We start from the raw sequence: 27286 nt of genomic DNA, 5'->3' as shown, positions 1-27286 counted from the left end.
GGAAAGAAATGTAGCAAATTTAGGAAGTAAACTGATGCAGAATTAGATAAGAAGACAATCCTTAACAAAAACAATTTAAAAAAAAATTTGTAAAGCTTAGTGTAAAAAAGAATAAATTCAATTGTCTCAGCTGGGTGGTTGGATCTTAGGGCATGGGATGCTTGTATTGATTTTCATATTGAGAATCTTTTGAAGGTAACATATTAATATTACAGTGGTTGTTGCTTTAATGCCAGATATCCTCAATGATCACTCTGTGTTAGAATTATTATGTCCATGGTAGCCTTGCTTGGATACTATTCCATTCAAAAAATATAAGCCTTCACTTTTGTCCCTGTGAATTGTCATTTCACCTTCAAAAGTGAAATGTTTTGCACTGCTTGCAGATACTTTCCAACAAAAGCTGCTTGAGGAATTATTTTTCTGGGACTTTCATATTATGATGCTGTCAGGGAGTTTAAAATAGTACAACTCTTCAAGACCTTCCTCTTTACTTGACTTTGGGCAGGTGTGCTGGTCTTAGCTGGGAATTTTAATTTGCTGCACACAGCTCTTCATACCAGCTCTTCACAGCAGCTGGTATGGGGCTATGGTTTGAATTTGTGCTGAAACAGGGTGATGAAAGGGTTTTTGCTAACGCTGAGCAAGGCTAACACAGAGCCAAGGCCTTTACTATTCCTCCCCCTACCCAGCAGTGAGGGGTGCTCAGGAAGTTGGAGGGGACACAGCCAGGACAGCTGACTCCAACTTACCCAAGGGATATTCCATACCATATGGTGCCATGCTGAGCATACTAAAGCTGGAGGAAGAGGAAGGCAGGGAGGAACATTTGGAGTGATGGTGTTTGTCTTCCCAAGTCACAGTTATGCATGACTGAGTCCTGCTCTCCTGGAGATGGCTGAACACCTGCTGCCCACAGGAAGCAGTGAATTCATTCCCTGCTTTGCCTTGTTTGCAGGCATGGCTTTTGCTTTCCCTGTTAAACTGTCCTTATCTCAACCCATGCATTTTCTGCCTTTTACTTTTCCAACTTTGCTGCTTATACTGACAGGAAGGAAATGAGTGAGTGGTGGCATGGGGCTGAGTGCTCGCTGGAGTTAAACCACAACACCTGGAATGAAGGTGTCGTTCTTGCCTTGTCTGAAGTTCCTTGAGCTTTTCCTTGGAAGGCAGTGCACTCACCTGTGTGATGCCCATTTACAGAGTCTCTGCAGTTCTGGTGTATTCCTTGAAACTATGGCCAGTACAGTGTTTGCCAGCTTTGTTTGGGATGTGCTTGACAGTTGCAGAAACAAGGAACAACTTAGAACAGATATCCTGGTGCTATTTCTAGGTAATTACTGCACATGCATTTTTATTTTCTTTGTGAATAAAATGTACAACACTAAAGCTTAGGCTGTGTATGCAAAGAGGATTTTTGTATTTCCATTGACCTTTTTAAACTTTCATACACAACTGGCACAAAAACTCCAGGACAAAATATTTGGTTTTAATCTCATGACACCAGTGTTTATACTGGAAAAAAAAAAAGCCAAAATCTTAATGCACATACATAATGATTTATATGTCATAAAATGAGAAAGCAAATGCTTCTCTCAATTTATATGGGCAGTGAAAATTGTTAAGTGATATTAGGTACTAGGCATGGTGTGTTTGTGCATTGTCAGTCAATAACTGGAATATGGTAGGCAGAAGAATCAGGATTTGTGGACAGCTCTGCAGCAGGTATCCATGCATCCTCAAGGAGCTATGCCTTGTGGTGAGGAGAGGACTGTGGCTGTAGTGTGCTGAGGTGAGGTGGGGTTCCTGCCCTGGGATTGGGGAGCAGGCAGCCTCCCTCAGCCTCCTGCCCAGTGCTGAAGTGGGGTGGGTGGCAGCAGATGGCTAAAGGTGAACCAGAACTGTTTGCAGAAATACCACAGAACTGTACTTGCTGCTGTATTTGCTACTATCAATTAATATTTTATTATTTTTTAAAATTTCTGGGATATTCTTTATTTAATCAGCACTTCTCTATTTAACCTTAAACCAAGTAAAATCTGGAATAAAGGGAAAGTAAGAAACCCTGTATACAAATACTCTCATTGAGGTGTAGACACACTGGCAAAGTTCAGGTAGCCCAAAATGAGAGACGACACTTCATCCCTAATTTGTATCAGTAGGAAAATGGCTGTGAAAGGATGTAGGTTGGGCACAGAGTATCAGCTGGGCTTTGTGTTCCCACACACAGCCACATGTTAAAATATATTCTGTCTTTGAAGTTTCCATTAAAAATCCCACCAAAACAACCTCTTAAGGAAGTTAAGCCTAAATCTGTGCTCTATAAAAATTTTAATTTGATAGCCACAAATTTGCAATTATTAAATATAACTCAGCTTACTTATCCATTTTAGGACATTTATTTTGGCTTGTAAGCATGCTTTTTTAGAAAGCTTGTTAAATGATATGTAAATTTCATGCTCACTGCACATCTTTATATATAAAAATCAAAATTCCAATGCAAATCTGTAGCCTTGGTTGCACTGTAGCAATATGTTTCTAGTACATTAAATACCAGAAAAAAATATTGAGGGGGCATTAAGTCAGGTTGTGGATTAAATAATTTTCCAAGCCTGTAGTATCTCCTTTTAAAAAAAATCTGACTAAAAGTCAAAGCTAGTTTTTAGAGATGAAACAAAAAGATCAGTTAATAATTAGCTACATAATCTTAATTCTTTCATTCAGACTTACTAAAATTGTAATTTTCATATTTAATATTCCTCAGTTTGCTCATTGGTTTTCATCCCTTTTAATGTTCTTAACCAGATATAACATCCCTAAACGAATGTATTTTAAAATATTGACTTATCTGGTCTTACAAATGACAATGTAATGCTAAGACACAAACCAAGAGTACTTAATGTTATCAGTATAACAACTCACTTTTTAAGTAGTGATACCTTTTTATAGGATAAAACATTCCAGCTCTTTTATTTTTAAAAATAAATTAATACCTTAATTTATTTGTATTCCACCAGAATGAGTACATTCATTGCAAATTGCATGCACATAAAAGGGAAGCCATTTGTAAACTACATGATATCTTAACAATAAATAGTATTTGATCTAATACACGATGGTAGTTCATTTCTTGTAAAACTGCAAGCTTTTACCAAAGTGAAACCAAACTCTTATTCTCTTTATAAATATTTTAAATAATTTTTAGGTACATGTTTCTTACCAAGTATATAAAAATAGTGTTTTTAGATAAATTAAGAGGTTTCATTTACATGACAAATAACGTGCAACATCTAAGCACTCTCTAGCGGCTCTATTTGGTTGATTGTCTAGATGACATGCAGCGAATGTCCTTTGCCTTCACACAACTTGACAAAAAGACCAGCAGGACCCACGATCACCTGAAGCAAACAGTGCCATAGATATTGTTTGGAAACAACAGTCAGACACTCAGAGAAAACCTTTGCTTCAATGAACAAAAGCCACCCATGATGGTTCTTTGTGCTAGACTTCCAGCTGCTCTGACCCTCAGGGTCTTTGGACTATCACAAAAGTCTGTCAAACAGACAACTTATATCTGTATTCAAAATGTTTTTTCAACATGCTTCTAGAATCTAGAAATTTATTGTTTATCCTATAGTATGAACCATTACCTTTTCTTACTTTCTATAAGTCCGAATTTTCATGTTTGTAAGTCTCCATGATCGCCAAAACAGGGATCAAATAAAGCAGTCATGCAGTACTCTCTACATTTAAAACTGGCAGCTGTGGAACATGCTTTGAGTACCACTTCACTGTTTCTCATACATCTATGGCTTGGCAGTCTTTATCTTTAACATCCCTTGTGCTTGTCTCAATGTCTACTGGGAAATCTGGGGTCTGTGCAGAAGTTACTCCGGCTGTTCCTTCCAGGTCCCATGATCCTGGCAGGTTTTCAAGACTTAGTGAGCTGATTGCTCCTTGGCTAAAACTCCCTTCCTCTGATCTGCTGGGCAGCACTAGGTGCAGTGATGTCTCTGATGAAGAGCATACTGAAGGAGAAAGCGTTGCTGAAATAGACTGAAGAGGAGTCAGGGTAGTGTCTGAATGGGGAGAGGTGCTTCTTAAAAACTGCAGATTGTCTTTCTGAATTACCTGATACTGGGAAGGGGAATTTTGAAGGCCTGTTGTATAATAAAGTTCACCATCCATAGAATTTTGCAGGTTGGGTTCAGTCCTTTGGGGACTGCTGCCTACAGAAGACAGATCTGTATTCCAAATGTCACATAGTGTGTTTCCACGACAAAGTTGTGCTTTGGTGCAAGTGAAGTTCCCAGCTTGCATGTGCGAGCAGGGTTGATGTGTAGTCCAAGCCACTCGAGGCTGCAGACTGTCCAGTGTGGGACTTCGAGATAGGCTGTGCACAGCACAGAATCCTGGAGGCTTCTGGGACGTGAGCAGGTTTTCCAGAAGATGCATCACATTTTTCATATCCTTACGTAGTTGTGAGACTTCTTGACTTAAAGATGTCATCTGTTGTGAAAGGGCAAAATATCACAGTATTTATTCACCCACCATGCCTAAAATATGTACATACATCCCTCTTTTCTTTCTAGCAATAGCAACTCTCATCTTTGGCACAGTGTAGAAATGAATTTTGCTAGTGTATATGTGGGAAATAGTCATTCCAGCTACTTTAATCCACCTGACTTGAAATTATTCTTTGCATATAAAAACTGATCATAGGGTGAGAACTGAGATGATTTCCAGATGCAGTATGACATCAATATTTTCTTAATCAATATGGTTTAAATAGTTTAAACCATAAAACTTTGTTTTTAAACAATTTCGTGCTGATGAATTACATAAAAATGAGGTCTTGTGAAATCATGTTTAGAAATACATATGAAGTATAATGCCGTCTTCATAGGAAAATAAAAGAAATCCACACTCTCAGCTGTGGACTACTACTAAAAACAAAAAAAAAGGAGGAAAAACTGGAAACTCTAAAACCCACTTGTTACCTCTAATTATTTAAAAAATATAAAAGATTGTGAAGCAGTTAGTTTCCATGCATTTTTGAGTATGCTTGAAAGGTACTACATATAACAGACATTAATCCATTGCATAAATTTCTCTGGTGCGTGCGCAAAAGGAACAATCAGATTTTTTATTAGACCTTTTATCTTAAATGCTGAAACTACTGGTAGCACCCATTTGGTTTCATGAAGTACATGAAGTCTTTTCTCAACACTGCTGTTTTGGGTGGGTATTGGATTGGCAAGTTCTGAACTTGTGTTTTAAAATTGACTGGCATTTGAACATTAATGGGGACATATTTTTAGGCCTTTGTAAGGGTGTTCTGAGCAAAGAAAAGTCTAGCTCAAACATAAAAGTAACACACATAATTTTGAAGGGTAGAAAGTAAATTTGTCTCCATGGTAGTTATCAATCTATCTTAGGTCATAGCACCATCATTATCATTAAAATAGAGTTTCTCATACTGGTGCTACTCTGTTGAAAAAAAGACATGACTGCGCATTCATCTTCAAGCCACATGTCAAAAAGAAAATAATTCAGGGAGCTTTTCTTTGATCTCAAGTAGAGACACCACTGATTAGATGACCTACACAGACTAATTTTCATTGTTCTGTCAGGATAGCTCTGAAGAAATCTGCTGGAAATACATTTCAGGCTGAGTTTGATTGTGTTATTACAGGCACAATAATTATAAAGAAATTCGGAGAAGAAAGTAGGAAGCTCCAATACAGCTCCTACAGATCTATTTATTTTTCTCTGAGCTTCTTGTTTAATAATTTTCTAATGATCACACTGCCTCTGGAGAGAAAATCCTTAAAGGGAAGAGAGTTTTGAGTGGCAGGTGACAGGATCTCTGTCTCTGCACTTCTTTTTCTTTCTACCTCATTGTCTAATTGAGTCATGGTAGATAGAAAATATCATGAGATTCTCTTCTGCCAGCAGAGATTAAGCTTTGAATGCCTGGTAACTTCAGTTAATGTGAGAAATTAAAATATGCTGCCAAAGTGCTCTGTGAGCAGGCTTCCCGTGGGGTCAGAGCACCCAGTGAAGGTTCTTGGTACCATCAGACTGTGAGAAAACACAGTGAGATTTCTGGACAAATCAACTTCACAAGAACTCCTGTGTTCTGTTGGACCCTAGGAAATGATATTGCAAAACCTCCAAAAGATGTTTTGGGAAGGATGGGAGAAGACAGACAATCAAACTCACGGCTATCTAGATTCACTGGTCATCAGTTCTTTCTGGGATCCTCACTGGCTGGCCCCTACACCTCATGGATACAGCAACAATTTTCTGTGCATAACGTCCCAACTTGCATCATTTTTTTCAGGGCTTTCTGCAGGTGTGCAAATAAAAATATTGACACTACTTTATGAGTATGTACCTTACCTAGACTATGAATGCTGTGTGAAAATATCCGCAATTTTAAAATGTCTTGTTTGGTTTGATCCTCATTTTTGTTTTCCATTTCTCATCACTTATGAGCTTTTTAGAAGTTGAATCATCATTTAACATGTTTCCTTTGCCAAATCATTAAGAAAATACAGCAAAAATCAATCCCAGTATCAGCACTTGTGGCAGCCCTGAATTTCTGTTCATTACAACTTGCTCTAGTGCCCAGATACTCTATTTTTGATTTATCAGCTAGGTCACAGAGTGTTTTCTACTCACAAATTTGCTCTTGCACCAACATAGGAATTTACTTGATAAACCCCTATAAAGTAGGCTTTAATGGTTTCCAGTAGTATGATAGTCAGAGTAGTCATGCCACACTTAATTCACCACTATCAGTTAGTAAGACCTGTTGGGACCTATTCTGGATGTCACATAAACAAAAGATTACAAGATTAAACATCCAGTATCTATATTGCTATTAATTATCATATGTCTCTATATTATTGTAGTTCTACACATGCATAGCATACTATTAGTGTTCCTACCAATATTACACTGTTTATGCTATTATTTTTTTTACCCTGAAGAGATCCCTGAGCAGATACAAATAAAAAGGTGTAACGGGGGAAAAAAATGTTATCAGTACTCTTAACAATTTCACAGTGTTTGAGAAAGTGCAAAAGAACAGGGATTAAAAGCCAAAGGAATTTTAAGTCTATGAAAGAGAAATTGAAAGCAGTATGGTTTCTTCCTGAGGAAAAAGGACTAATTCCTGGCATACCACTAAGGCTGCACTCTTTTCAGGAGCTCACTGATTATTGCTAGGCAAAACAGCTACTGGTACAAATGGTTCCTGCTGTGCTAGGCAGACAGCTTTAAAATTATCTCTGAGATCCCAAATATACTAAAAATGCTGCCTTAACACTTCCTAAAAGTGAAAAAGATATTGCAATGTTTCTGGATGTAGAAACTGGATTCTATACAGATTTAACTCAAGTAGCAAGAGGTGCTTCTCAAACTGGTTGAAAGGAATGTGCTGGTGCATTTTTAGTAGACTATTTTATCAGGAAAGAATATATTCAAAATAGAGGTTAAAATATAATTTTAGTAGATGTATTTTGTATTTTAAAATTACTTTGACAGTTGCAGAAGAAAGAGTATTTTTCTTTACTACCAGTATTAAACTGTTGAGAAGTTTGAGTATTTTGTTCCATGTAGTTAGGTAGGAAAGGTGTGATGCTTGTTCTTGTTTAAATGGCTAAACAGATTTCTTTTTCTTCCCATTATATATTCCAATATCTATTTTTTAAAGACAAATTTTAAACTGGAATGCCTAGCTCTCATCCCTGTTCCTGGATAATTCTGAATGTCCTAGGGTGACTTTAATTTATGAACCCTAAATTAAATAATGGGTAAAATAAGACTTTTTCTGATTAGAAGCTGATTAGATTCTTATTTGTACATATTTTTCTCTCCCTGTGTTTACTCCCTTTTGAAATTCAAACTTCAGACCCAGATGTCTTCCTGCTTTGACTCTTTCCAAACTCCCAAAATGAAGATGAATATTGGTTTATTGAGAAATAGAAGCTGCATTTTGGCAAAGTGGAGGAGTTCCCTGGCTTGCACTGCATATGGCAGCTTCTCTATTCCCTTGCTTGGTCTTTCATTGCTTCTTCTATTCTGGTTTTTCATTAAGTCAGGGAGATTTTCAGCTAGAATGAGTTGCCTTTGAAGCTCTGATTGACTAACTGCTGGTATTCTGTTTCTTACTGACTGTGTTGTTGAATGAATGAAACAAGAATTGAGCAGACACAGACTTCATTGATCATCTATCAGCAGCTCTGTGGCTGTTGGTATTGTGGTGACTGACATTTTTGATTTAATGGCTTTAGGAACAAAGCTAGTTGCAGAAAAATAAATCCAGTGTAGCTAATCTGAGTTCAGACTAAATCTATAGGATTTGTGCAATGATATGATGATTTAGTTTCAGTGACATAAATCCAGGAATCTGGAAGGTTGTGCAATTAGCTTTGCCACGTAAGAGTAGGAAATTTGGTCATTTGCTTACTCTCTAGCCAGCTCTTTGGTAGCTCCAGTGACCAGTTTGGGTAAATTAGGACACCAAGATTATTGCTATTAAACAGAAGGATAAATGAGAGAAGTATAAAGGACTAGAGTATTTAAATATATTCAAGTTAGCAGGGATCCCATGAAATTCAGTCAGGAAAAGGGGCTCCCAAACTGCAGTTTTAATAATAATTTGTGGCTCTTCACTGGGAGTGAATCTGGTGGGAAGGAGAAGGGAGGTGGTATGTAGCATCTGTCTGCTACAGAGAGGCTGAGAGAATTGGGATTTTTCAGCCTGGAAGAGAGAAGGCTTTGAAATAACCTTCCAGTACCTAAAGGAAGGCTACAAGAAAGATGGAGAGGGATCATTTACAAGAGGATGTAGTGACAGGACAAGGGGTAATGACTTCAAACTGAAAGGCAGTAGGTTTAGTTTAAATATTAGGAAGAAATTCTTTACAGTGAGCATGGTGAAGCACAGGAACAGATTGCACAGGGAAGCTGTGGGTGCCCCACATCCCTCAAGGTGTTCAAGGCCAGGCTGGATGGGGCTCTGAGCAACCTGGTCTAGTGGAAGGTGTCACTGTGCTTGGCAGGGGGGCTGGAACTGGGCGATCTTTATGACCCTTCCAACCCAAACCATTTCATGATTCTATGATTGTTGGATGTGGACTCTGCCTTCAGATTGGCAAAGAATCAGGATGGTGTCAGCATAGTGGTGGCAATAAGAAAATCAGGTTTGGAAATTACTGCTTTGAGGAATTAAAAATTACCAGGGCCAAACTGACTGACTAGCTGTTGATTGAGAGAAAATGGAGGATTGTGGAAATCTCAGGTGGTTGGGAGAGGAGAAGCTGGCAATATTGGGCAAAAATATCAAGCAGACAATTTCTATAATCAGTTAAAGGAATACTTAAAAGAGAACCAGAAACATTATGATTCTTAAGAATAAATTATGGCAAGGCTGTAATTATTTTCTTTAACTGAAAAGCTATTTTAAAATATAAGAAGAAACTTTAAACATAATATACACCTTGTCAGAAGACTTCTAAGATATTACTGTCCACCTGACATTCTTCTAGAACTACAAGAAAATATGCACGGGACATAATCACCATAAACTGGATTTTTGCATGATTAGTATGATTTATGACTGATATCTAGCTGTCATCCATGGACATTTTAAGATATTCTTTTTAGCACCCTATCCTGATCTGTTTTTATTTAATGTTTATTTTTAATGTCTAAATGGAATTCATGTTCACTTTTAAATATCAGTAATATGAAATTCAAGAAAGATAAATGTTAAACATTATATCTGAAAAGAAAATGTCAGAGGCATGAATATAATATTCTGCCTATGCAGAGTATTATAGAAAAATGTCTGTGGAGGTCTGTTGAATGACACTTTGTGGGCATTAATCATATTCCCAGGATATACAAACAGCGTACCTTTAATTGAACTTTAGAAGGGGGTTTTCTTCACAAGGAATTACTAAGGCTGCTTGACATTGTGTACTTTGTCAGTGACTTCAAAGATGTAAAGACAATTCAAAAGAAAATTATACCAGTGAAGAGCTTTTAGCAAATGTAATGGGCAAAGAAAGTCAAAAAGAATTTGGTTTGCTGAGATCTGGTGGAATAGCATGTTTCCAGAATAAATTGACTTTAGAAAGAGAACACCAATCAACTTTTTCCTATGATCTAGGCAAAAAAAAAAAAAAGCAGAACTTAGGAACTTGCATATCCACAGGCGTTGACATTCAGATGTTGGGAAAATAGATCTTATGAGTACAGAAACATTTTGAAATTCCTGTTAGATATTAACTGGACAATTGTCATCATCTATCATGGTAAAAATATTTTTTATTCAAATTTGAAGTCAGCTTTTGGTGTCCAGTTGATTTGTAGACTGCATGGCTGCCTCTTGGTTAATTCCTTTGTCTCAGGAGCCTTTCCACCAAGGAAAAGTGTCAGGGACACACCACAGCACATGGAACTCATGTCATATATGTGTGTTCTGCTTAAAAAAATATAATCTAAGCTTCAGAGCATCAACTATTTTTGTTACCTTCATCAGCCAATACCTATTAAACTAACATTAAAAGAAGAAAAAAAGTTAGCTGGAAAGATTAGGTCTCTACAGCAATCAAAGTATGAGAGTAGAGACAAAACAACAAGGTTCTTTGGGAACATTAATGTCAATGCTAAAAGAGAAGAAGTATTTTTAAAAATCTCAGTAAGCAAAGTGAATTTAGTCTGCATGTATAGTTTAGAAAGCTTTTATTTCTTCATACAAATGATACTTGGTTTTATGGTTTTGCATTAATATGAAATTTACATGTCTAAAATCCAAAATGGATAGATTACTTTTAATAGTTTCCATCATCTATAACTGCCGTTAGTTCACTTTTTGCCACATTTTTCTTGATTGAAAAATATTTTACAAACCAAATCCCTGGGATAACCTTGCTGCAAAGTGATTTCTCTTGTGTGATGATATAGTTATGAACTTGTTAAGAAGAACATATCTTTAATTACTCTAAGTCAAGCAAGTTCATTATATGAACTCTCAAGTCACAAATTGAACTTTAACAGTATATCCCCTATGTAAAACTAGAAGCCTGACTAGCTTCACCAAATTTTCTTTAGTGGCCTTGATTAACATTTGCATATATTTATAATATTAAAAATGCATTTTTTCTGTACCGAGAGGAGAATGGGATTGTTCTTTTGGCAGCTGGAGTTGAAATACATTTAAAATAAAATATGCATAAAATTTATGATCTGGAAAATAAACATATTTGTTTAAGATTGTTCTTTTTGTTACAGGAAAGTTAAATATCCCCGTGAATATATTTTCTCTGTTCTGCATAAGTGCCAGATGCTTATTTTAAGTACTTGCATTTAAAAAACCTAAAATTAAAAATAGCTGAATTTCCACTAAGTGCTTCAATGTGGAGCTAAATAGAAGGCAATTACCTAGCTCAAAACCTGACCCTATTCATATTTCCTCATGTTTGTTTTTCAGCTGAATGGGAGAAATGTGAGTACTGTGCTCATTATACTGTTTGAGTACTGTAATTGTGGGATCTACTAATGTGGTAAAACATGGAATCAGCCCCCAGATTTCTGAAGCTGAGGGAAGCTGCATTGAAGCTGGGTTACATATGAGGAAACCAAGGGACAAGATGAAGCAATCTGAGTTTGTCTTCATGTGCTGTATAAAATGGCTTTTTTATGATCTCAAAATCATGGACCATGTTTTTGAATGGAGAATGTGTACATGTAATTTGGGGGGGAATATGACTAAATATTGGGTATTTTTCTTATTTTAACTGAACTGTTTTAAATAATTCAGGTTTGGGTTTTTCTAACTGACTCAAAGTACAAGTATTTCTGTGCTCTTTTTATACAGTGTCATTCAAATGATAGAGAGTTAAAAGCCTTATTGGATACAGGCAATGGAACAGTGATAGGCACGTGCTTTAATCTAAATGTCTTGTCCGTCTGTATACCTCAGAAAATCTTCTTAGTGGTTTCCTATTTTTACTTTGTGGGCTCCTTAGTAGTTATCTATGATTGCATCAGGTAAATGGTGCCTCTGAAAATATGATAAATGTTCAGATACACTAATTTGATCAGCCTTTGCAGACAAATGCATTGGAAAGACCAGGTCATATGTAGAGATCTCTGTAAAAGAGGGACACAGACTTGTAAGGCAGAATACTCTTCCTGAATTCTTGCTCTGCTTAGTTTGGACCAGATCTTTGAATCAAGCTCTTCCCAACTCAGCAAAGGTACAGTGCTGGTAAATATTTAGTAACCTAATCTTGAAATAATTGTTTAAGTAAGTGTGTTTTTACCAGAACAAGAACCTGAACCGTAGCTCTCACCTGCCATATACTGGTGTTACTGGACTATAATGAATAGCATGCCTGCCTTATTCAGTGATTATTTATTCTAAGAGGAAAGGACAAACATGACAGGAGATAAAGTCTTCCTATTCCACTCTACCTTGCAATACTGAACTGGGAGGAAATTCCTGTATCAGCTTGAATGCTCAATGAACAGTGAAGTTAGGTGAGGAAGTGAAGAAGGTGGTTAACTGGCTGAGCAGCCAAACCATGGAGCTGTACAACAGCAATTGGGGGTGTGTTCAAGTTTGTCTCCCATCCACTGTGCTGACTCTGGAGACTACTCTCCTTAGAGGAAATCTGTGCATCCTTTACTACTAAAGTCAAGAAATCTGAGAAGTGAAACCAAGGCACTGACTTCTGTTACTCTCTTAGGTAAATGAAATGGCCTTTGGATTATGTAGTGAATGCTATGTATCTAAAATACTGCCAAGAGCTCAGCTAGGTATAGCTAATTTTGTAGATTTTTCTCTGGGGTAACTACTTTTTTTGCTAACAAGAGACTTTATTGAAAGTCTGAATGGAAAGACACGTGTCTATTCCCCCCCCCCCCCCCCCCCCAAAACAGATTAAATGTTTCTAAGCTAACTAGTGAAGTGTTGTAATACAATTGCCTTTCATGAAAGCAGTTATTTTTGCATTCATTCATTGATTTCTGATCTCCACTGGAAAATGTATTAATGACAGTGTTTACTGCTGCTGGTTACTTGTGGCCTATTTTCTCATATTTTCTTTTCCAGGAGGAGACTGCATGTCTTTAATAGAGAGCTTTGTTTCAGACTCTGCTGGTATTTTAACTACTGCTAGTAGTCTGCTGCAGCATCAGGGCTAAGTTCCCATTACTGGTCATCATCAAATGATGGAATGATGAAAGCACTGGGTCTAAAAATATTCTATACTTTATACAACAACAAAAAACTTCAAGCTGCAGCTACTGTGGATCAGCAAGGCTACCCAGAAGATCATTTGCGTAAGCACCAACTCCATACTATCACTTCAGAAATTCCAGCTGGGGCATGCTTAAGTACATGTAGAATATGCAATTAAGCAGCCTTTCAGTCATGCATCCAATGTAAATTTTGATCCATTGGAGGACTTGGAGGATACCCATCCATCTCTGGGATTTCGCCCAGAATATTACCTATGAAATCTAAATCTAATCCTACTGCCTGTGTTATAATAATGTGGACAAGCAGGTTGCATAACATTTTGTTCAGATAGTATTATTAGGGCAAAATTAAAATTAAAATTACATGTGCAGAGAAATGACCTTGAACATGTGGAAATTTTTTTCTTTTTTTGATTAACATATTGCCCAGCTCCAAGATTTATTTATTTCTCACTTTTCACCAGAAAAGCAATGACAAGCCCAGAACTGTTCCAGTTGAAATGTTTGTTTAATCCACAGGATGCCTGCCTTGGAATATTTGTCACCATGATCTATTTTCCAATTACCTCTTGTGGATAGCCACATAATACATTCTCCTATTTTAAAAATTACTCTCCTCAAAAGGGATGAATCAATATGACTTGAGCGTTTCAAAAGCATTACATAGGAAATATAATTTTCTATCATGATGGTGGTGTCAATGAGCATCTTGAAGGATTTTTTTTTTTTGAGTTCTTTGACCAAATTCTATAAAAACCCATAGTTTTTCATGACCCATAGTCAATGGGTTATGAGACTATTGTCTGAACTCTACAGTTTGACATACAAATGAGATGATGCATCCATAGTAACTAACTAACCATGTATGCAGTCTTAGCTTAGGATATTTAAGTTATCTAATCAACTTAAGCTGACTCAGGATGAAGGAGGTTTGCAAGCCCAGTACTTTGTAAGTGGGAAATAATAACTTAATAATTAAATGTATATTATAAAGAAGGAAAAATTAAAAATTAAAATTAAAAAAACCCCATGACATTTCTGGTAACCAAAGAGCTCAGGGAAAGTTCAACTGTGTAGTGGAACTTATTTAAATGTTTCCTCATGTGGAAGTATAAGGAATTGTCTCTAATCTTTTCACATTGAAAGACGTAGTAGGCTGGGAACAGATTTCAGTCTTGCAGTACAGTTGTGAAGTTAGTCTGTTGCTTTAATTTTGTTAGCTAAAGTACTGCCAGGACTGCATAAATGAAACAGTTTAGCCACAGAACAGCTCCTGAGTGTTGGATTGATAGGTGATTACAGGTTTGAAGTTATTAAACAGGAGGAATAGAAAGTGCCACTGAACACTATTGGCCCTGCACTCATCAGGTCATATTGTTTGAGCAGCAAGGGATGAAGTTCTCTTTCATCCTAAGTGGAACGTAGGTAAAGTAATCGGAATCATTTTATGTAAATGTCAACATGAAGGGATTTGCATTTCTTTCAAGGAAATTCTCTAAAAGCACAACACGCATCAAAACAAGAAAATATGGGAGAAGGAACTTGGAGAAATAATGAGAAGAATGAGACAAATAAAGGCATACCCAGAAGAGACTAAATCCTAAGAAAATCAGATACACTAACCTCACTCTGATTTTAGCCCTAGCATGACACAAACTTTTACGTAGATTTCATGTAGAAAATTAATCTAAGATTCAGTTAAAAGCCCCAAACTGCCCTACATGTAGGAACCTCATCCAGTTTTGTAAACTCATTTATAACACATTTGTCATATTCCTGAGTTTTCTCCAGCATTTTTTGGATCATTGCTAATATCCTTCAGCCCCCACAAAATCTTGTTACCTCATTATTAAGCCTGCTGATCTGCTGTTTGGTCTCTTCTGCTTTGATAACGAGCACAGCAGCACCAATTTCAGCCTCTGAAAATAATTCAAATTCATGTAAATGACAAGAATATAATCACTTAGAAATGATCATACTGTTCTTGCACTTAACCAATCCTTTAAATTTAAACCTGTTTTGCAGTTGGCTAGAATGAAAATTAAACCATGTATTTAATGTTCATTTTGTAATGTTTGAGAGAAGTGCAATTACTGCTTTCTTCACTCCGGACCTGAAAGGAATGAAGATGACAACATTGGTGCCATCCACGTGACAGCTTGACACTTTTAAAAAATCATAAATGTGAATAAATTTAATTATTATTTTCCTGCTTGGCTTTAAGAGAAACAATATATTGTTTGTCTTAAACAAGTCCTAGTTGCCCCCATGATGAAAATACTTAGCTATGTGGGAACTGTTTACTTCTAAAAGAGGGGATGTTGGAAACAGTCCTTCTGTCTCTTTTTTAAATCTTTTTTCCCCCATCTTGATAAGTTCCATTGCTTTGTGCTGCTACTTCACCAAGCTTTTCAGGGTATAGGTGATTAAGACTTCCTAAAACTCCTTGTTATTCAAGGCTTTCACTCTTTTAAAAATCTATATAGTTCCCTCCACTTCTCTAAATATCTTTAAAAATGTTAAGAGCCAGGTTTACATATGGCTCTTAATTAATTGGGTGGGTTTTTTGTTTGGTTGGTTTTTGTTTTGTATTGTTTTACTTTGTTTTCTTCATATTTATGGCTTGTATTTTTTTCAGTTTGGTATTAGAATGTTTTTATGTTCAGTTTTATCCTTGTATTTAGCACCTTCCATGACCAAAGGTTTGGGAGCATGAGGCAGATTGTACAATTCTTCTGTTAAAGCATGAAGCATGGAAAAACAGTTCCCACAACAAACTGTTTTATCGTGACTGTCTGTTAGCAGGAAAATAACAAATGACCTTTGGGTCCTTGTATTTTTTTACAATTGTGGCACTGAAATGGTACTGAGAGTACAAATATATGTTTAATCCATTTATGCCACTAGTGAGGATGAAAGAAATAAAGGGGAACAAAAAGCAGTTATGAAAACTGTTTTCTCTAAAGAGTGATTTTCCCAGGCAATGCTCACCTCCAGTTGTAGGAGATAACCTGGATTCCTGCCTGAGCTGATCAGAGTTGAAGTCAAAGGTTTGGCTTTCTTCATTATGGTTTCCATCCTCAATCCCATCGACAATTCTGTTGAGAAAAATTGGAGTAATGGAGCAGTTTCATAAACACCATGCTCATAATTATGTTGTAAAAATTACTCCTAAAGGGCACATTTTTAAACAATGGTAAATTTTCCACAACATCAAGTTTGGAGAAAAGCAGAACCTATTATGTTGGCATAACTTCTTGTGAGTCACTAAAAATGAAAATTACTGATAATGGAAGGCATGTGAGGCCAAGTATAATTAACTGAGTTTTCAAAATTTTCATGACTTTTACAGCGTATTCTGGGTCTAATCCAAAATTACATGGACTATATTTTGCTTTTCATAACTACAGTAATCTGTTGCTATTCTTCTGCACAACCTAAAGAGGCTTCACTATGCTCTGGTGAAGTTAAAATCTCCCTGCACATAATCAGGCTCTTGTATTAGGCTTACTTAGGCAGAGCCTAAGCCTGAACATAATATATTTATGAAAACATCTCTGTAAACTTCAGTCAAAAGTGTCATTTCCATGCAAATATTTATTTGAAATTTCTTTAAAATGAGCTAGCTCTCGCAGGGAAATCTTGTTTGCAAATTTCATATAGGAAGATGTGCAGAACAGTCTGCAGTGTCCCAATTACCTTAACAATGGTATTGGATCTGACTATTAGAAAAGGTATTTTTGCCAGTTATTTCTACCCATACATAGCAGTTATCTCTAATAAGCAGCATCAAGAAAGCCAAAGGAAACAAAAAAAAAAGCAGCAGTATTTTATACAATAATCAATTTCTTCATTCAAAGAACAGAAAACAGGTATTGGAGGAATCAATACACGGTATTAAAAGTATATCTTATTATGAATATTTTCTGTTCTCAGCTAAAATAGATTGTGCTATAAAGAGAACAATATTGAAGTCAATGAAAGAGAATCATACAACTGCTAATTGACTGATATAAAGCATCAATTTCTTTTTTTTTGTTTTGTCCAGGAACAAGCTTAATATTCTGTCTTACAGCAGAGAGATGAGTTAAATAATAATCTGGAAGGGCTAAGACAGAAAATTCTTAGCCTCTCAGTCATTTGAGTTAAATTTCTGATGATGAACATTAGACTTTTCTTCTAATAAAGATATTTTCAGGAAAGCTTCTTGTCTGGAAATTCCTGGAGAAAAAACAGACGACTCAGAGAAATCCGTGATGTATTGGGCTTGAAAAACCCCATGTAACTCAGACCTCTGTATGCATACCATGTATTCTTGACCTTTTTGGTTCTTCCTGTGGATTTAGATCTCCATGTCACGTGTCAGTGTTCATGATGCCAGTTGGATGTTACAAGACTTGACTCTAATCTTAATCAGACTCTGGTAGAAAAGGAGACTAAAATGTGATGCTTGAGAAGCCCTGGCTTATACTGCTATCTGCAGCTAAAAACCAGAATGATTATTTTGTTTGAAATTTGCTATAAAACCTGTTTAATGTCATTTGGCCTCAGTGCTTCAAAAGGCAAGTTTTAAACACCAATATCACTTTTGTAGAGGTTTCTAATTATATAAAATGCTAACATTTTAACTGCCTTTAAAGCACACAGGAGAAAGCTTACTCAGATGTGACTTGGAATTTATAGATATTACATTCTTTGTAGTGTTCAAAGATTCAGACTAAAAGGAAATTATATTAGCACAAATACCTAGTTAGGAGTGCCAGGCTTCTATGTGGAAAATATGTAATGTACAATATGTTTATTCATATACACTGGTCTGGCTGGGGAACTGCATAACCTAGTAAATTGAAAGCATGAGGGGACAAAGGTAATTGGTAAGCCTCATCCCTCTCTGAATCAGCTATTGTACAGCTCTGAATTTTCCCCTGAAGACAGAAATCTCTACTCTTAGAAGCAAAAAAAGTCAGAAAAGATTAACATGTGACCTCTTATATCCAGTTGCTTTGGGCTAGAGAGCACTCCTCTCTTTGGGTCTAAGGAGATTCAATTACATAAAAACTCCTCCTAGAGCTGCCTTTATTATCACTTATATTTTCTTCCTTTTTGGTGCTCTTCCACTTCACAAAAAGCAATTGGGAAGACTCTGGCTCTATTCTAGAAACTACAATTCTAGCTTCTGCTCTTTGCACCAAGAGCTCTTTAAAAATTTGACCCAGTCTCTGGGCTTTATTGCTTTCACTGTAGGGCACCTGAAAGAACCTGAAGCACCTGAAAAAAGGTGCTAAAGAATTCTAATTAGTGTCCTCTAGAAAATATTCACAGCAGAAGATTCTTAACAAACTGTGGTTGTACACCTCAGAACAGCACTGACTGGATATTTCAACCACAGTCTTGTCTCCCTTGCCTTTTCCTGCCAACACCAAATGTAAATGACAATTTTAATTAAGGCCTTATTTTCTCCTTAATGCTTACAAGGAAACACTTAAGATCATTTTTTAAAGTGGTATTAACTTGTCAGTTTAAATATTCTTAAAATATAAATTCCTTCTAGGAGATAACATGAAAATGTTTTGTTTGGAAAAAAAAGGCTGAAAAACACACATCTTGGGCCAGTTTTCCAGCCTATTAACAGGATTAGTCTACAGTTATAAAATCATGAATGGAAACAGGAAATAATATATGTAAACATACTTTTTTCTTGTTTCCTTTTGCAGCCTTGGGTGCCAATGTCTGGCTGCATAAATTCAGAGCAATGAGCAGGACTACACTTCAGCAGAAAATATAAAAAATAGTCATTCCCTGAATTATCACCTATTATTTGAATGATAATGACCTTTACTCATAGCTGATTGAACCAAATTCATACGAGATCTAGAAAACAAATGAGTTTCACCAAAGGTTGAACTCGATCTTGGAGGTATTTTCCAACCTAAATGATTCTGTGATTGCTATGATTTTATGAAAAACTAAAGCTGTTTTGTATCCTGGTACTATTTGAAATGTGTCTGTACTAATAAAATACATGATGAGGGAGAAAGTGTTCTATATAATCTTCCACGTCCTTTTTATGATTGCATGTCTAGGGACTGGTGCTTTGACAGAGTTAAACAAATATTGTTCAAGCTGTGGCTATTCCACATTTGCAGTGGCAAATTTCTGAACCTTCCACTCTGCCACTAATGAATAAAAGAAGTGCTTGGACATGTAAACCACTTCAATCTATAGAAGAAAAAACTTGAACTGGAAGATGAGCTACTGCATCTCCTTGTATGTATGCTTGTGATTTCTCTAAAGAACTGTTCCTAAAACTAGGATTGCACTGCAGAAATTTAGGAACAAGTTATATAAATCACTTGTAAGTAGTGTAAAAATAAAAAATTAAATATTTTAAATTTTACGCTAGTAATACCTCAATAAACTGTTATATGATGCTTCTTTGTATCAAATGACAGAGCAAAACAGATTTAATAAACTCTGTGTTTGATGTCTGTGTAACTTCCATCGTCAGGTTTCCTGTCTCTAATGAAACAAATCCTCTAAATATTTTTCAAGATTGCTTGGAAATTGTTTTCCATTATAGTCCTCTACTCCACTAACTTTTTATGTTTTCACGGCTATGCTACAATTTCATTTACTTGCTTTCTAAATTTTTGTACTACTGATGGACTCATCTTTGAGAGTGAACGCTTCATGGTATTATTATGGGAATGAATATTATAGACAAAATAATACCATAAGGCCAGACTATTTAAATAACCATTTTTTCAGTTGCTCACTTTTTTTACTGCCTTTTTTATGGGTAAAAATACTTTAGGTTGCAATAAAGTTCTAAAATCATAACATTCTGCGTAGTGTGCAATGTATAGTGTACAATAACATGGGCTGAACGAAGTATAAACTATTAAAGAATAACTCTTATGGCATCAAAATCATGATATTTTTAATAGGAGTCAAATGATAGATAGGAAAATGAACATTCATAACTATTACCTTGGGCTCATATCTGGTGGGCCGCTGGTGGTCAGTGCTGACAGGTACAATTTAAGGTTTTTTTCCTTCCTTCTGGAGTAGTAATGGAGCTCTGTTTCGTGTTTGGCTCTTGAGGGGTTTGAACTGCAAGCACGGATGGGGGAATGAAAGGGCACAGTTCCTGAGGCCAGCTGCTTCAAGTTTCTCCCTAGGTGGCTTTTGCTGCTTGCAGTCTTCTTCTGCTGGGAGCTATTTGTGCTTCGTGTATCAATTGGTGAAAGGGTGCTGCTTTCTTCTTCTCCCTCCTCTTCCTCATCTTCATCTTCCACAATGGAAGGGAGTCTCTTCTTTATATTTCCATTTCCCTTGAGCTCTGTCTAAAATAACAAGTAATACAAACTAGTGTAAAATTGAGAGCCTGATGTTGCAGAAACCCATTTTTTCTGCTGTTCATTCTGGAACATACCCAGACCTAACACAGTTTTCATTCCTCATTAGAGACAGCTCTTTTGGAACTCATCCATAGCTTCAGCTATGGCTATATGTGCAGATACAAGAAAAATGCAAACAAATTAAAAAAGGTCACTCATGACACGGTCAACAAATGCACTGCAATATGTTTTGTTACCAAGAAAGAGTACATGACTAGTTCTTGCAAGCCATTTGCCATATGTACACTTGAGAAGATTAATTTTGTTTAGCTGAAGCATTATTTCTTGAATGTTATGCTACCAGGATCTAGTGATCCACAGCAAAGATCTGAGGCTGGTAATTCAAATAATACCACTTTTTCACATGGAACCTTTTATAAGGTATAAACGGCATTTACACCATTTCAGCTCAAGCCCAATGGTCACAGTGTCCTTCCAAATTTTTGTAACTGAAATAATAGCTGGTAGACAGACTTTTCAGTTCACTCCAAGTCCTGTTAATGCACCAATAGTGTGATGGTTTTGGCTTCAGAACTGAGTCATCAGAATGCGGAGCTACGTCTGGTTTTGAAAAAAAAAAAAGCAATTTAGATGCTTGATGTTGGAACCATGGAAATTTAGAGACAACATAGACCTGGGTTCTATAATTTATGTACTACTTATAGTGCAGTGTAGGAGATCAGTGTTATTTTTCGTAGTAACAAAGTCTGCTGATCATGAGTGCCAACACGTGCCAGCATAGACAGGATCAGACCTTAACTCAGAAATAGTTCCATTTGTTCCCATGGTACAATATTCTGTATTGGTAGTAGGTGAAAGACCTAAGGAAGACTTAGGTTCCAGGTCAAATTAACAAATCAAATGCAATTTCATGCTTTCTAAGGGAGCTGTTGTTTTCAATTTTTTTTACAGGCTATCCTCTTAATCAGGCTTGATTAAGGCACTGTTAGCTTTAGATAGAAAACCTCAGATGACCCTGCATAGTCAGATATCTCACATTCAGGCCAGGTCAGATTGGCTGGGTGGAAATACAGATTTGGGGAATGTATCAAAATATTCTAAGTCCCTATTAGCATCTGTGTAAATGTTCTGCAGCATAGCTTTAATTTTGTTCCAACACACTTTCATTGAATGTATGCTTTTCTCTTGGTATGTGTTGACAGATTTAGTGAACTGGTATCTTTTAATTTGAGGTATATATGAAGAGGTAAGAATTCCAAGTTGTGACAGAAGGCATGTCTTTATAAAATAGAAAAGCCTTGTTGTCAACTGTAGTAGTCATTCAAACGCTGTCATGATGATTAAATTGTACAGGACCTGGCACTGATACTGCCTATACTCTACAGAGAATGAGTGTTACCCATATTCAAAATTTTGGCTTGGGTAGCCATGTATTTGAAATGCAGTTGCTATAGGAGGATATTCAAATTTAGTACCTGGGAAAAAAGATCATAAGCTGTTACTCATAAAATAGGCAGTGGCAGAACTATCTGCAGGATGCTATTTGAATTCTCATTCTGAAAAAATTGAAGTCTGTTTTCAAGAAGGAAAGGAAGGAGTTTGTTCTGGTTATAATTATGTGCATATTCAAAGTGAAGCTTGGCATAGTTAAAATGTGATCAACATACCTGGGATAGTGTAGGCTTGTTGGATAATTTTGATATTACCTGCAAAAAACAAACCAAAGAGGTAGGAAATATGTACAGCTGCACAGTTGGGATTCCAACGGGATACAAACATCTAAACCAAAACACTTACATCAATAAAAGAAAAGACACTCATGATAAAATGGCTGTATTAAATTAAATGGTGATATAACACTGAACTAAGGACAATCCTTGCAGAAAGGTGCTGTGAGAGTAAAAAAATATAGTTGTTTCATCTTAAATAAAAAGCAAGTTAATGAAAAAAAAATATTTTACTTTAATAAAAAAGTAGATCAATATTCAAAACCTGTGAATAAATATAGATGAATGAAAGCATGCTTGATAGATTTCAGTGCTTTCAGGTATTGGGTTTGGTGGAAATGCAGGAACAAGTGCTCTACTTTGGCCCTGCCTAGCTTTAGCTCTTGTGCCAGCCTAGTCTGTATGTGAAAATGAACTAAGTATCTCCAGCATCTTTGAGGAATTTTCAAAAGCAGTGGTGGGACTGAAGCAAGTAGGAGCAAGGTAGTCCTGTGGAGAGGTGTCTAACCTATTCAAGGCCCTAATATTTTTTTATTAATTATTTTTTTAATAATTAATTTTCTTCAATTACAGAGAAAGTAAAACAAATAAAAAAGAAAAAGATAAAAATTATGCAGCTTTCAAGAGTAGCTACTTCTAATAAAATCCATTGGAACTGCTGAGTAATATATGTTGTGAAAATTCTGCTGTTTATTTGAATGTCCACATCTTGACCATAGGCAAGTCTCTGGCAGCCTATATACTGTACATATATGAATATTTTAGCCTGCCAGGTAAAATTTTGGGAGATTATTTTCAGCTTTCCTGAAGCCACATATCAAGGCAAAAAATGCTTAACCCACCAGTCAATTTACTTTTCTGCAAACATAGGTAGAAGTTAGGCATTTCTGAAAGTTATTTGAACTTCTGTTTTTTTGACAAATGTCTTCAGAACTCCTAAATATTCAAATTTTAGGCACAGATTTGAAAGTAATAATCTGTGTGTTGTTTTATGATATTTTAATTTGTTCCAAGTTTTTCAGGTTAAGACCTGTTTTGTAGTGAGGGTACTAGTAGTGGTATAATATACAAATGCAGAATATTTAAGTTTTCTTAAGGGGGAATCCTACTCCATGACAGCCAAGCCAGTAGCAGGTGTGTCATTAAATGTAGCAATAACACTCTAATAACTGCCAAACAGAGAAACTGCAAGAATGAGGCTATGCAAACAAAATAACCGCTGTGTTCTTCCTGAGTTAGATAGAGTATTAGATGATATTAGCAGAGAATGAGATGTCAGATACAGAAATCTCATAAATTGCATTGTAATCTATGCCAACTGAAAAATCAGTATCTTCAAGATTCAGGATGAGAGGAAACTAGAAATGTGCTAAAATATTAAAGTCAGAATTAGGAAGTACTACTGGCCTGCTTTGCACATGTGTTTAAAATATTAGTTTAAAATTGTGCCCAGAATTTTGGGACATCAGTTTGCTTGGTTTCTAGGCACAGTAGGAATGTTAAATAGCAGCCTTGATTAAAATTCCAGGCAAATCCAAAATATTAGCAGCTTCACAAAAAACATCTCAGAAAGTATGTATTTTCCTGCTGGAGGCTTTAGAAATGACTTGTCACTTGTAATTTGTAAAGTGGGTGAAGATTTCCCCCATTTTTTGTTTTAATGTTGCTGTTTTTCCCTCCTGAATACTTGCTAATCCTGACTGTACGTCTTGAAAACACAAAGAAATCATTATGTGGGTTTTAAGCTGCATGACCAGTTGCTAGCACTGTGCCCTTGCTTCTGGACCTCCCTGCTGCTGCTCAGCGCAGGAGCCGCAGCCGCCCATCGATCCCTCTCTGCTCTGTATCACCCTGGCTTGGTCACTGCAGCAGGGGGAACCTGGCTGCACAGCAAATGGGGTTAGTGGCAGCACTTTGTTGCCTTGTGACCTTCCCAAGAGAAGGGTAGAGGTATTTTTGAAGGCAGGTTGCTTTTAGCAAGGAGGGGAAGGAGTGTTCTCAGGAGGCTGTGTAGCAGAAAAAAAGGGTAAGTACAAACATGGAGTCCATGATGTGAGAAGCTGCTTATCAGACTCTTCCTGTTCTCCCAAACAATCTCCTTTAACCCTCTGGGGACTATTTCAGTCTGAAAATATCGACATTTTAAAATAAACTATGGGACAAAAAACTATGGACCTATAAGCCATTTTTCCTATAGCACAAAATCCACAGCAAAGAGCCTTTTAATTGCTTCTGTATAAATACACTGCAACCATATTCATTGCCTGTCCTGCACACACAACAGGGGCCTGGGCTTTATGGCTTAGTAGCTGAAAGTTGGCAAAAGAAACCAATCTGTGCCCAGAGAGAATTCTCAACATTTTTTTTTTTTTTTGCTTCTAAACTTGTTCCAGCTCCTCCTCTCTGTCTCAAAGAGAAAAGATGAAAAAGAACTTGGACAAAGCCAGACAAAGTGCTGTAAATTGGAAGTCCTCATTATCCACATAGCTTTATCTTTGTAAAAATATAGTATCAGAGTAAATAATTAGGAGGTGTTGCCCTAGTTTCTAGGATGGTAAAACCTTTTATTTAGGGCAACACACTAGTGCAGTCTTCTACAAAATGCTCTATTTTTCCTTATGCCAAGAGCGTGCCAAATACCTCATATGCCTGCCTTTTAAAACAAGTAGAGCTGTTAAAGGATAAGGGCTGCTGAAAGAAAAAACACAGATATTTAACTTACTATGCATTGGGAAAAAACCCAGAAAGATTGATGTTAGCATGAGTTATGTGAAATACAGTCAAAGAGTCTAAATAAAGTATGATTTCAATCCTGGTTTCTCTTTATGTCTTGTGAAACCAGCTACTAAATTTAATTTTACAAGACAAAAAAATAATAATGTACCAAAAGCAGACTCATATAAAATTCTTCCATGTATGGAATCACAAATCTAGAATCTTCCAATTTTTAAATATCTTAATACACAGATTTTAAAAATTCAGTAATCCTTAATATTGTTTTTAGAAGCAGAAAAAGAATCTTTCTCCATCTGAAAACACTAGTGGTTTGCTGTTGAAAGCTGGTGATGTGAAAATTTTTTCAGTGTCAAGAGGCAGTAGTCATTTACAAAGAATCTCTACCAGGAACTGGGACCAACCCAGGTAATTAGCTGTACAATGATTCAAGATTAATTGAAATGATAAAATCCTATAGAGAAAAATACAGAGACACAGCTAAATTGGAGCCTAATACATTATATGTCCAGTCAGTAGGTTTGCATGCTGGGGCTCAATAGAATGCTTCCAGTGTTTCCTGGTCTGATTCTTGTTGCCTTCACAGAAAGTAGAAATAAAAATAGAAACATAATTTCACTCATTTTCTTGTAATCTTTGCTACTAAAATACATGAATAATTCTTTATATTGAGGAGACAAAAGATAAAATACATTTTCAGGAAAGGATTTGAAATCAAACTGGAGTATTAATGTTCTTAGTCAGCATTTGGAAATGGGAAAAGCCCACTTAGAAGCACTGGCAGGCTGGGAAAAAACCATAAGAATGCACTCCAGATGTTCTATTCTTTGCAAATTTACTGTATGGTAATGGAAAAGATACAAGTAGATAACAAGAGATTATTGTACTGCTGCAAAGCTTAATGCCTCACATGTGCTCCGGCCTCAGTTTTCTGTAATTAGGAAATTTTTAAATGAAATATCACAAGTCCTCTAAATCACAAAAGACTCAGTCATTCACAAAGAGCTTGTTAGATATAATTGTTTTATACTGAGCAATTTGTCATCCCCACCCACTTTGTGGTTTTTTTTTCTTGTTTTGTTTTTCTTTTTAAGACTTTCTATTGTTCATTGGCTTGTTCCTGTATTTTCTCAGGTTTATTCTTATCTCTCTTCCTCACTTAATGGACAGAAAGAGTGTTTTGTGGGAGCAGATGTTTTCAGCATTCTCTGATGCTTCTTACAATGCAGAGTACATTGAACTGGCAGCAAAAGTTGAACAGCAGATCTGTCACAGGTGTTTTGTCATAGGGAGACAGTAATGGTGAATTGCCATGAGTTCTGCAATCTCCTTTTAACCTTCTGTCCTGAGTGTTTTGTTTCTTTGTAATTAACTTGCAAAGTTGGTGCAAATGTTCTGTAACTGGCTGCTTGTGTTTCGCTTTGGACAACTTTTTTTCTTTTGCAATTGAATACTTTCTTGGTTGCAAAATTCTCACATGAGTTTTTTTTTTTAATGTTAAAAGTTTACTTTTCATATATTTCTTTAAAACCTGAATGTTAACCTCATTGAACTCATTAATTTTTTTAAATTATACTTTAATTTTTTCATTAGCAATACAGGATGTATTGCATTTCTTGCTAAAAAGATTATACAGAATGCAAAAACTAATATCTATGCCACTTGTGCCCCATTAAGAATAAATAAATGGGAAATGTGGATAGTATAATTAGTAATTTTTACTTCTATATGCTTACATCCCTTTTCTGCACCCCAAAGCAGAAGAAATTAGGGTCTCAGCTGCTCTGAAAATACACCTCTCACAGTAAATGTGTAGCACTAGCAGCAAGAATTAAAAAAAAAAAAAAAAGAAAAAAAGAAAAAAGAAAAAGAACAGTCTATCACTAAGATGAAAAGAAAACAAAAGAAGGAATTGTTAAAACAGACAATGGACCTGGCAGTGACTGTACTTTCTGGCAGGTTGTATTTTTGGAAATACAGATTATTGCAGAAAAAAAGATATAGTGGAGAAAGCTTTTTAATATTCCTACAATTTGATTACAGTCAAGTAAAAACTTACATAATAGAAACTACAATAAAGGCTAACGCCTTCCAAGACAATAAAACTTATATGCTTAACTTCAAGCAGTTCTAAAATTTTAAACAGGCTCATAAATATTTGCATGATTGGCCCTGGACTGA

At 36.1% G+C, this 27286-nt stretch overlaps 1 protein-coding gene across 1 annotated transcript in view; it reads right to left on the bottom strand.

Annotated features, from left to right (window-relative positions):
• Positions 1–1610: 1610 nt before the first annotated feature.
• KCNH8 (potassium voltage-gated channel subfamily H member 8) overlaps positions 1611–27286 on the bottom strand; it is a 178302-nt gene continuing 152626 nt past the window's right edge. Inside the window, exons 12-16 of the mRNA XM_064414163.1 lie at positions 22313–22351; positions 20275–20630; positions 16276–16382; positions 15127–15203; positions 1611–4509 (exon numbers count right to left, since the gene is read on the bottom strand). Of these exons, the coding sequence (XP_064270233.1) occupies positions 3799–4509; positions 15127–15203; positions 16276–16382; positions 20275–20630; positions 22313–22351 (1290 nt within the window). The 3' untranslated portion in view covers positions 1611–3798. The remainder of the gene's footprint in view (positions 4510–15126; positions 15204–16275; positions 16383–20274; positions 20631–22312; positions 22352–27286) is intronic.

Source organism: Passer domesticus, chromosome 1, assembly GCF_036417665.1.
Source record: "Passer domesticus isolate bPasDom1 chromosome 1, bPasDom1.hap1, whole genome shotgun sequence".
In the NCBI taxonomy this organism is placed as follows: Eukaryota; Metazoa; Chordata; class Aves; order Passeriformes; family Passeridae; genus Passer; species Passer domesticus.
This window is presented reverse-complemented; position numbering and strand designations above follow the sequence as displayed.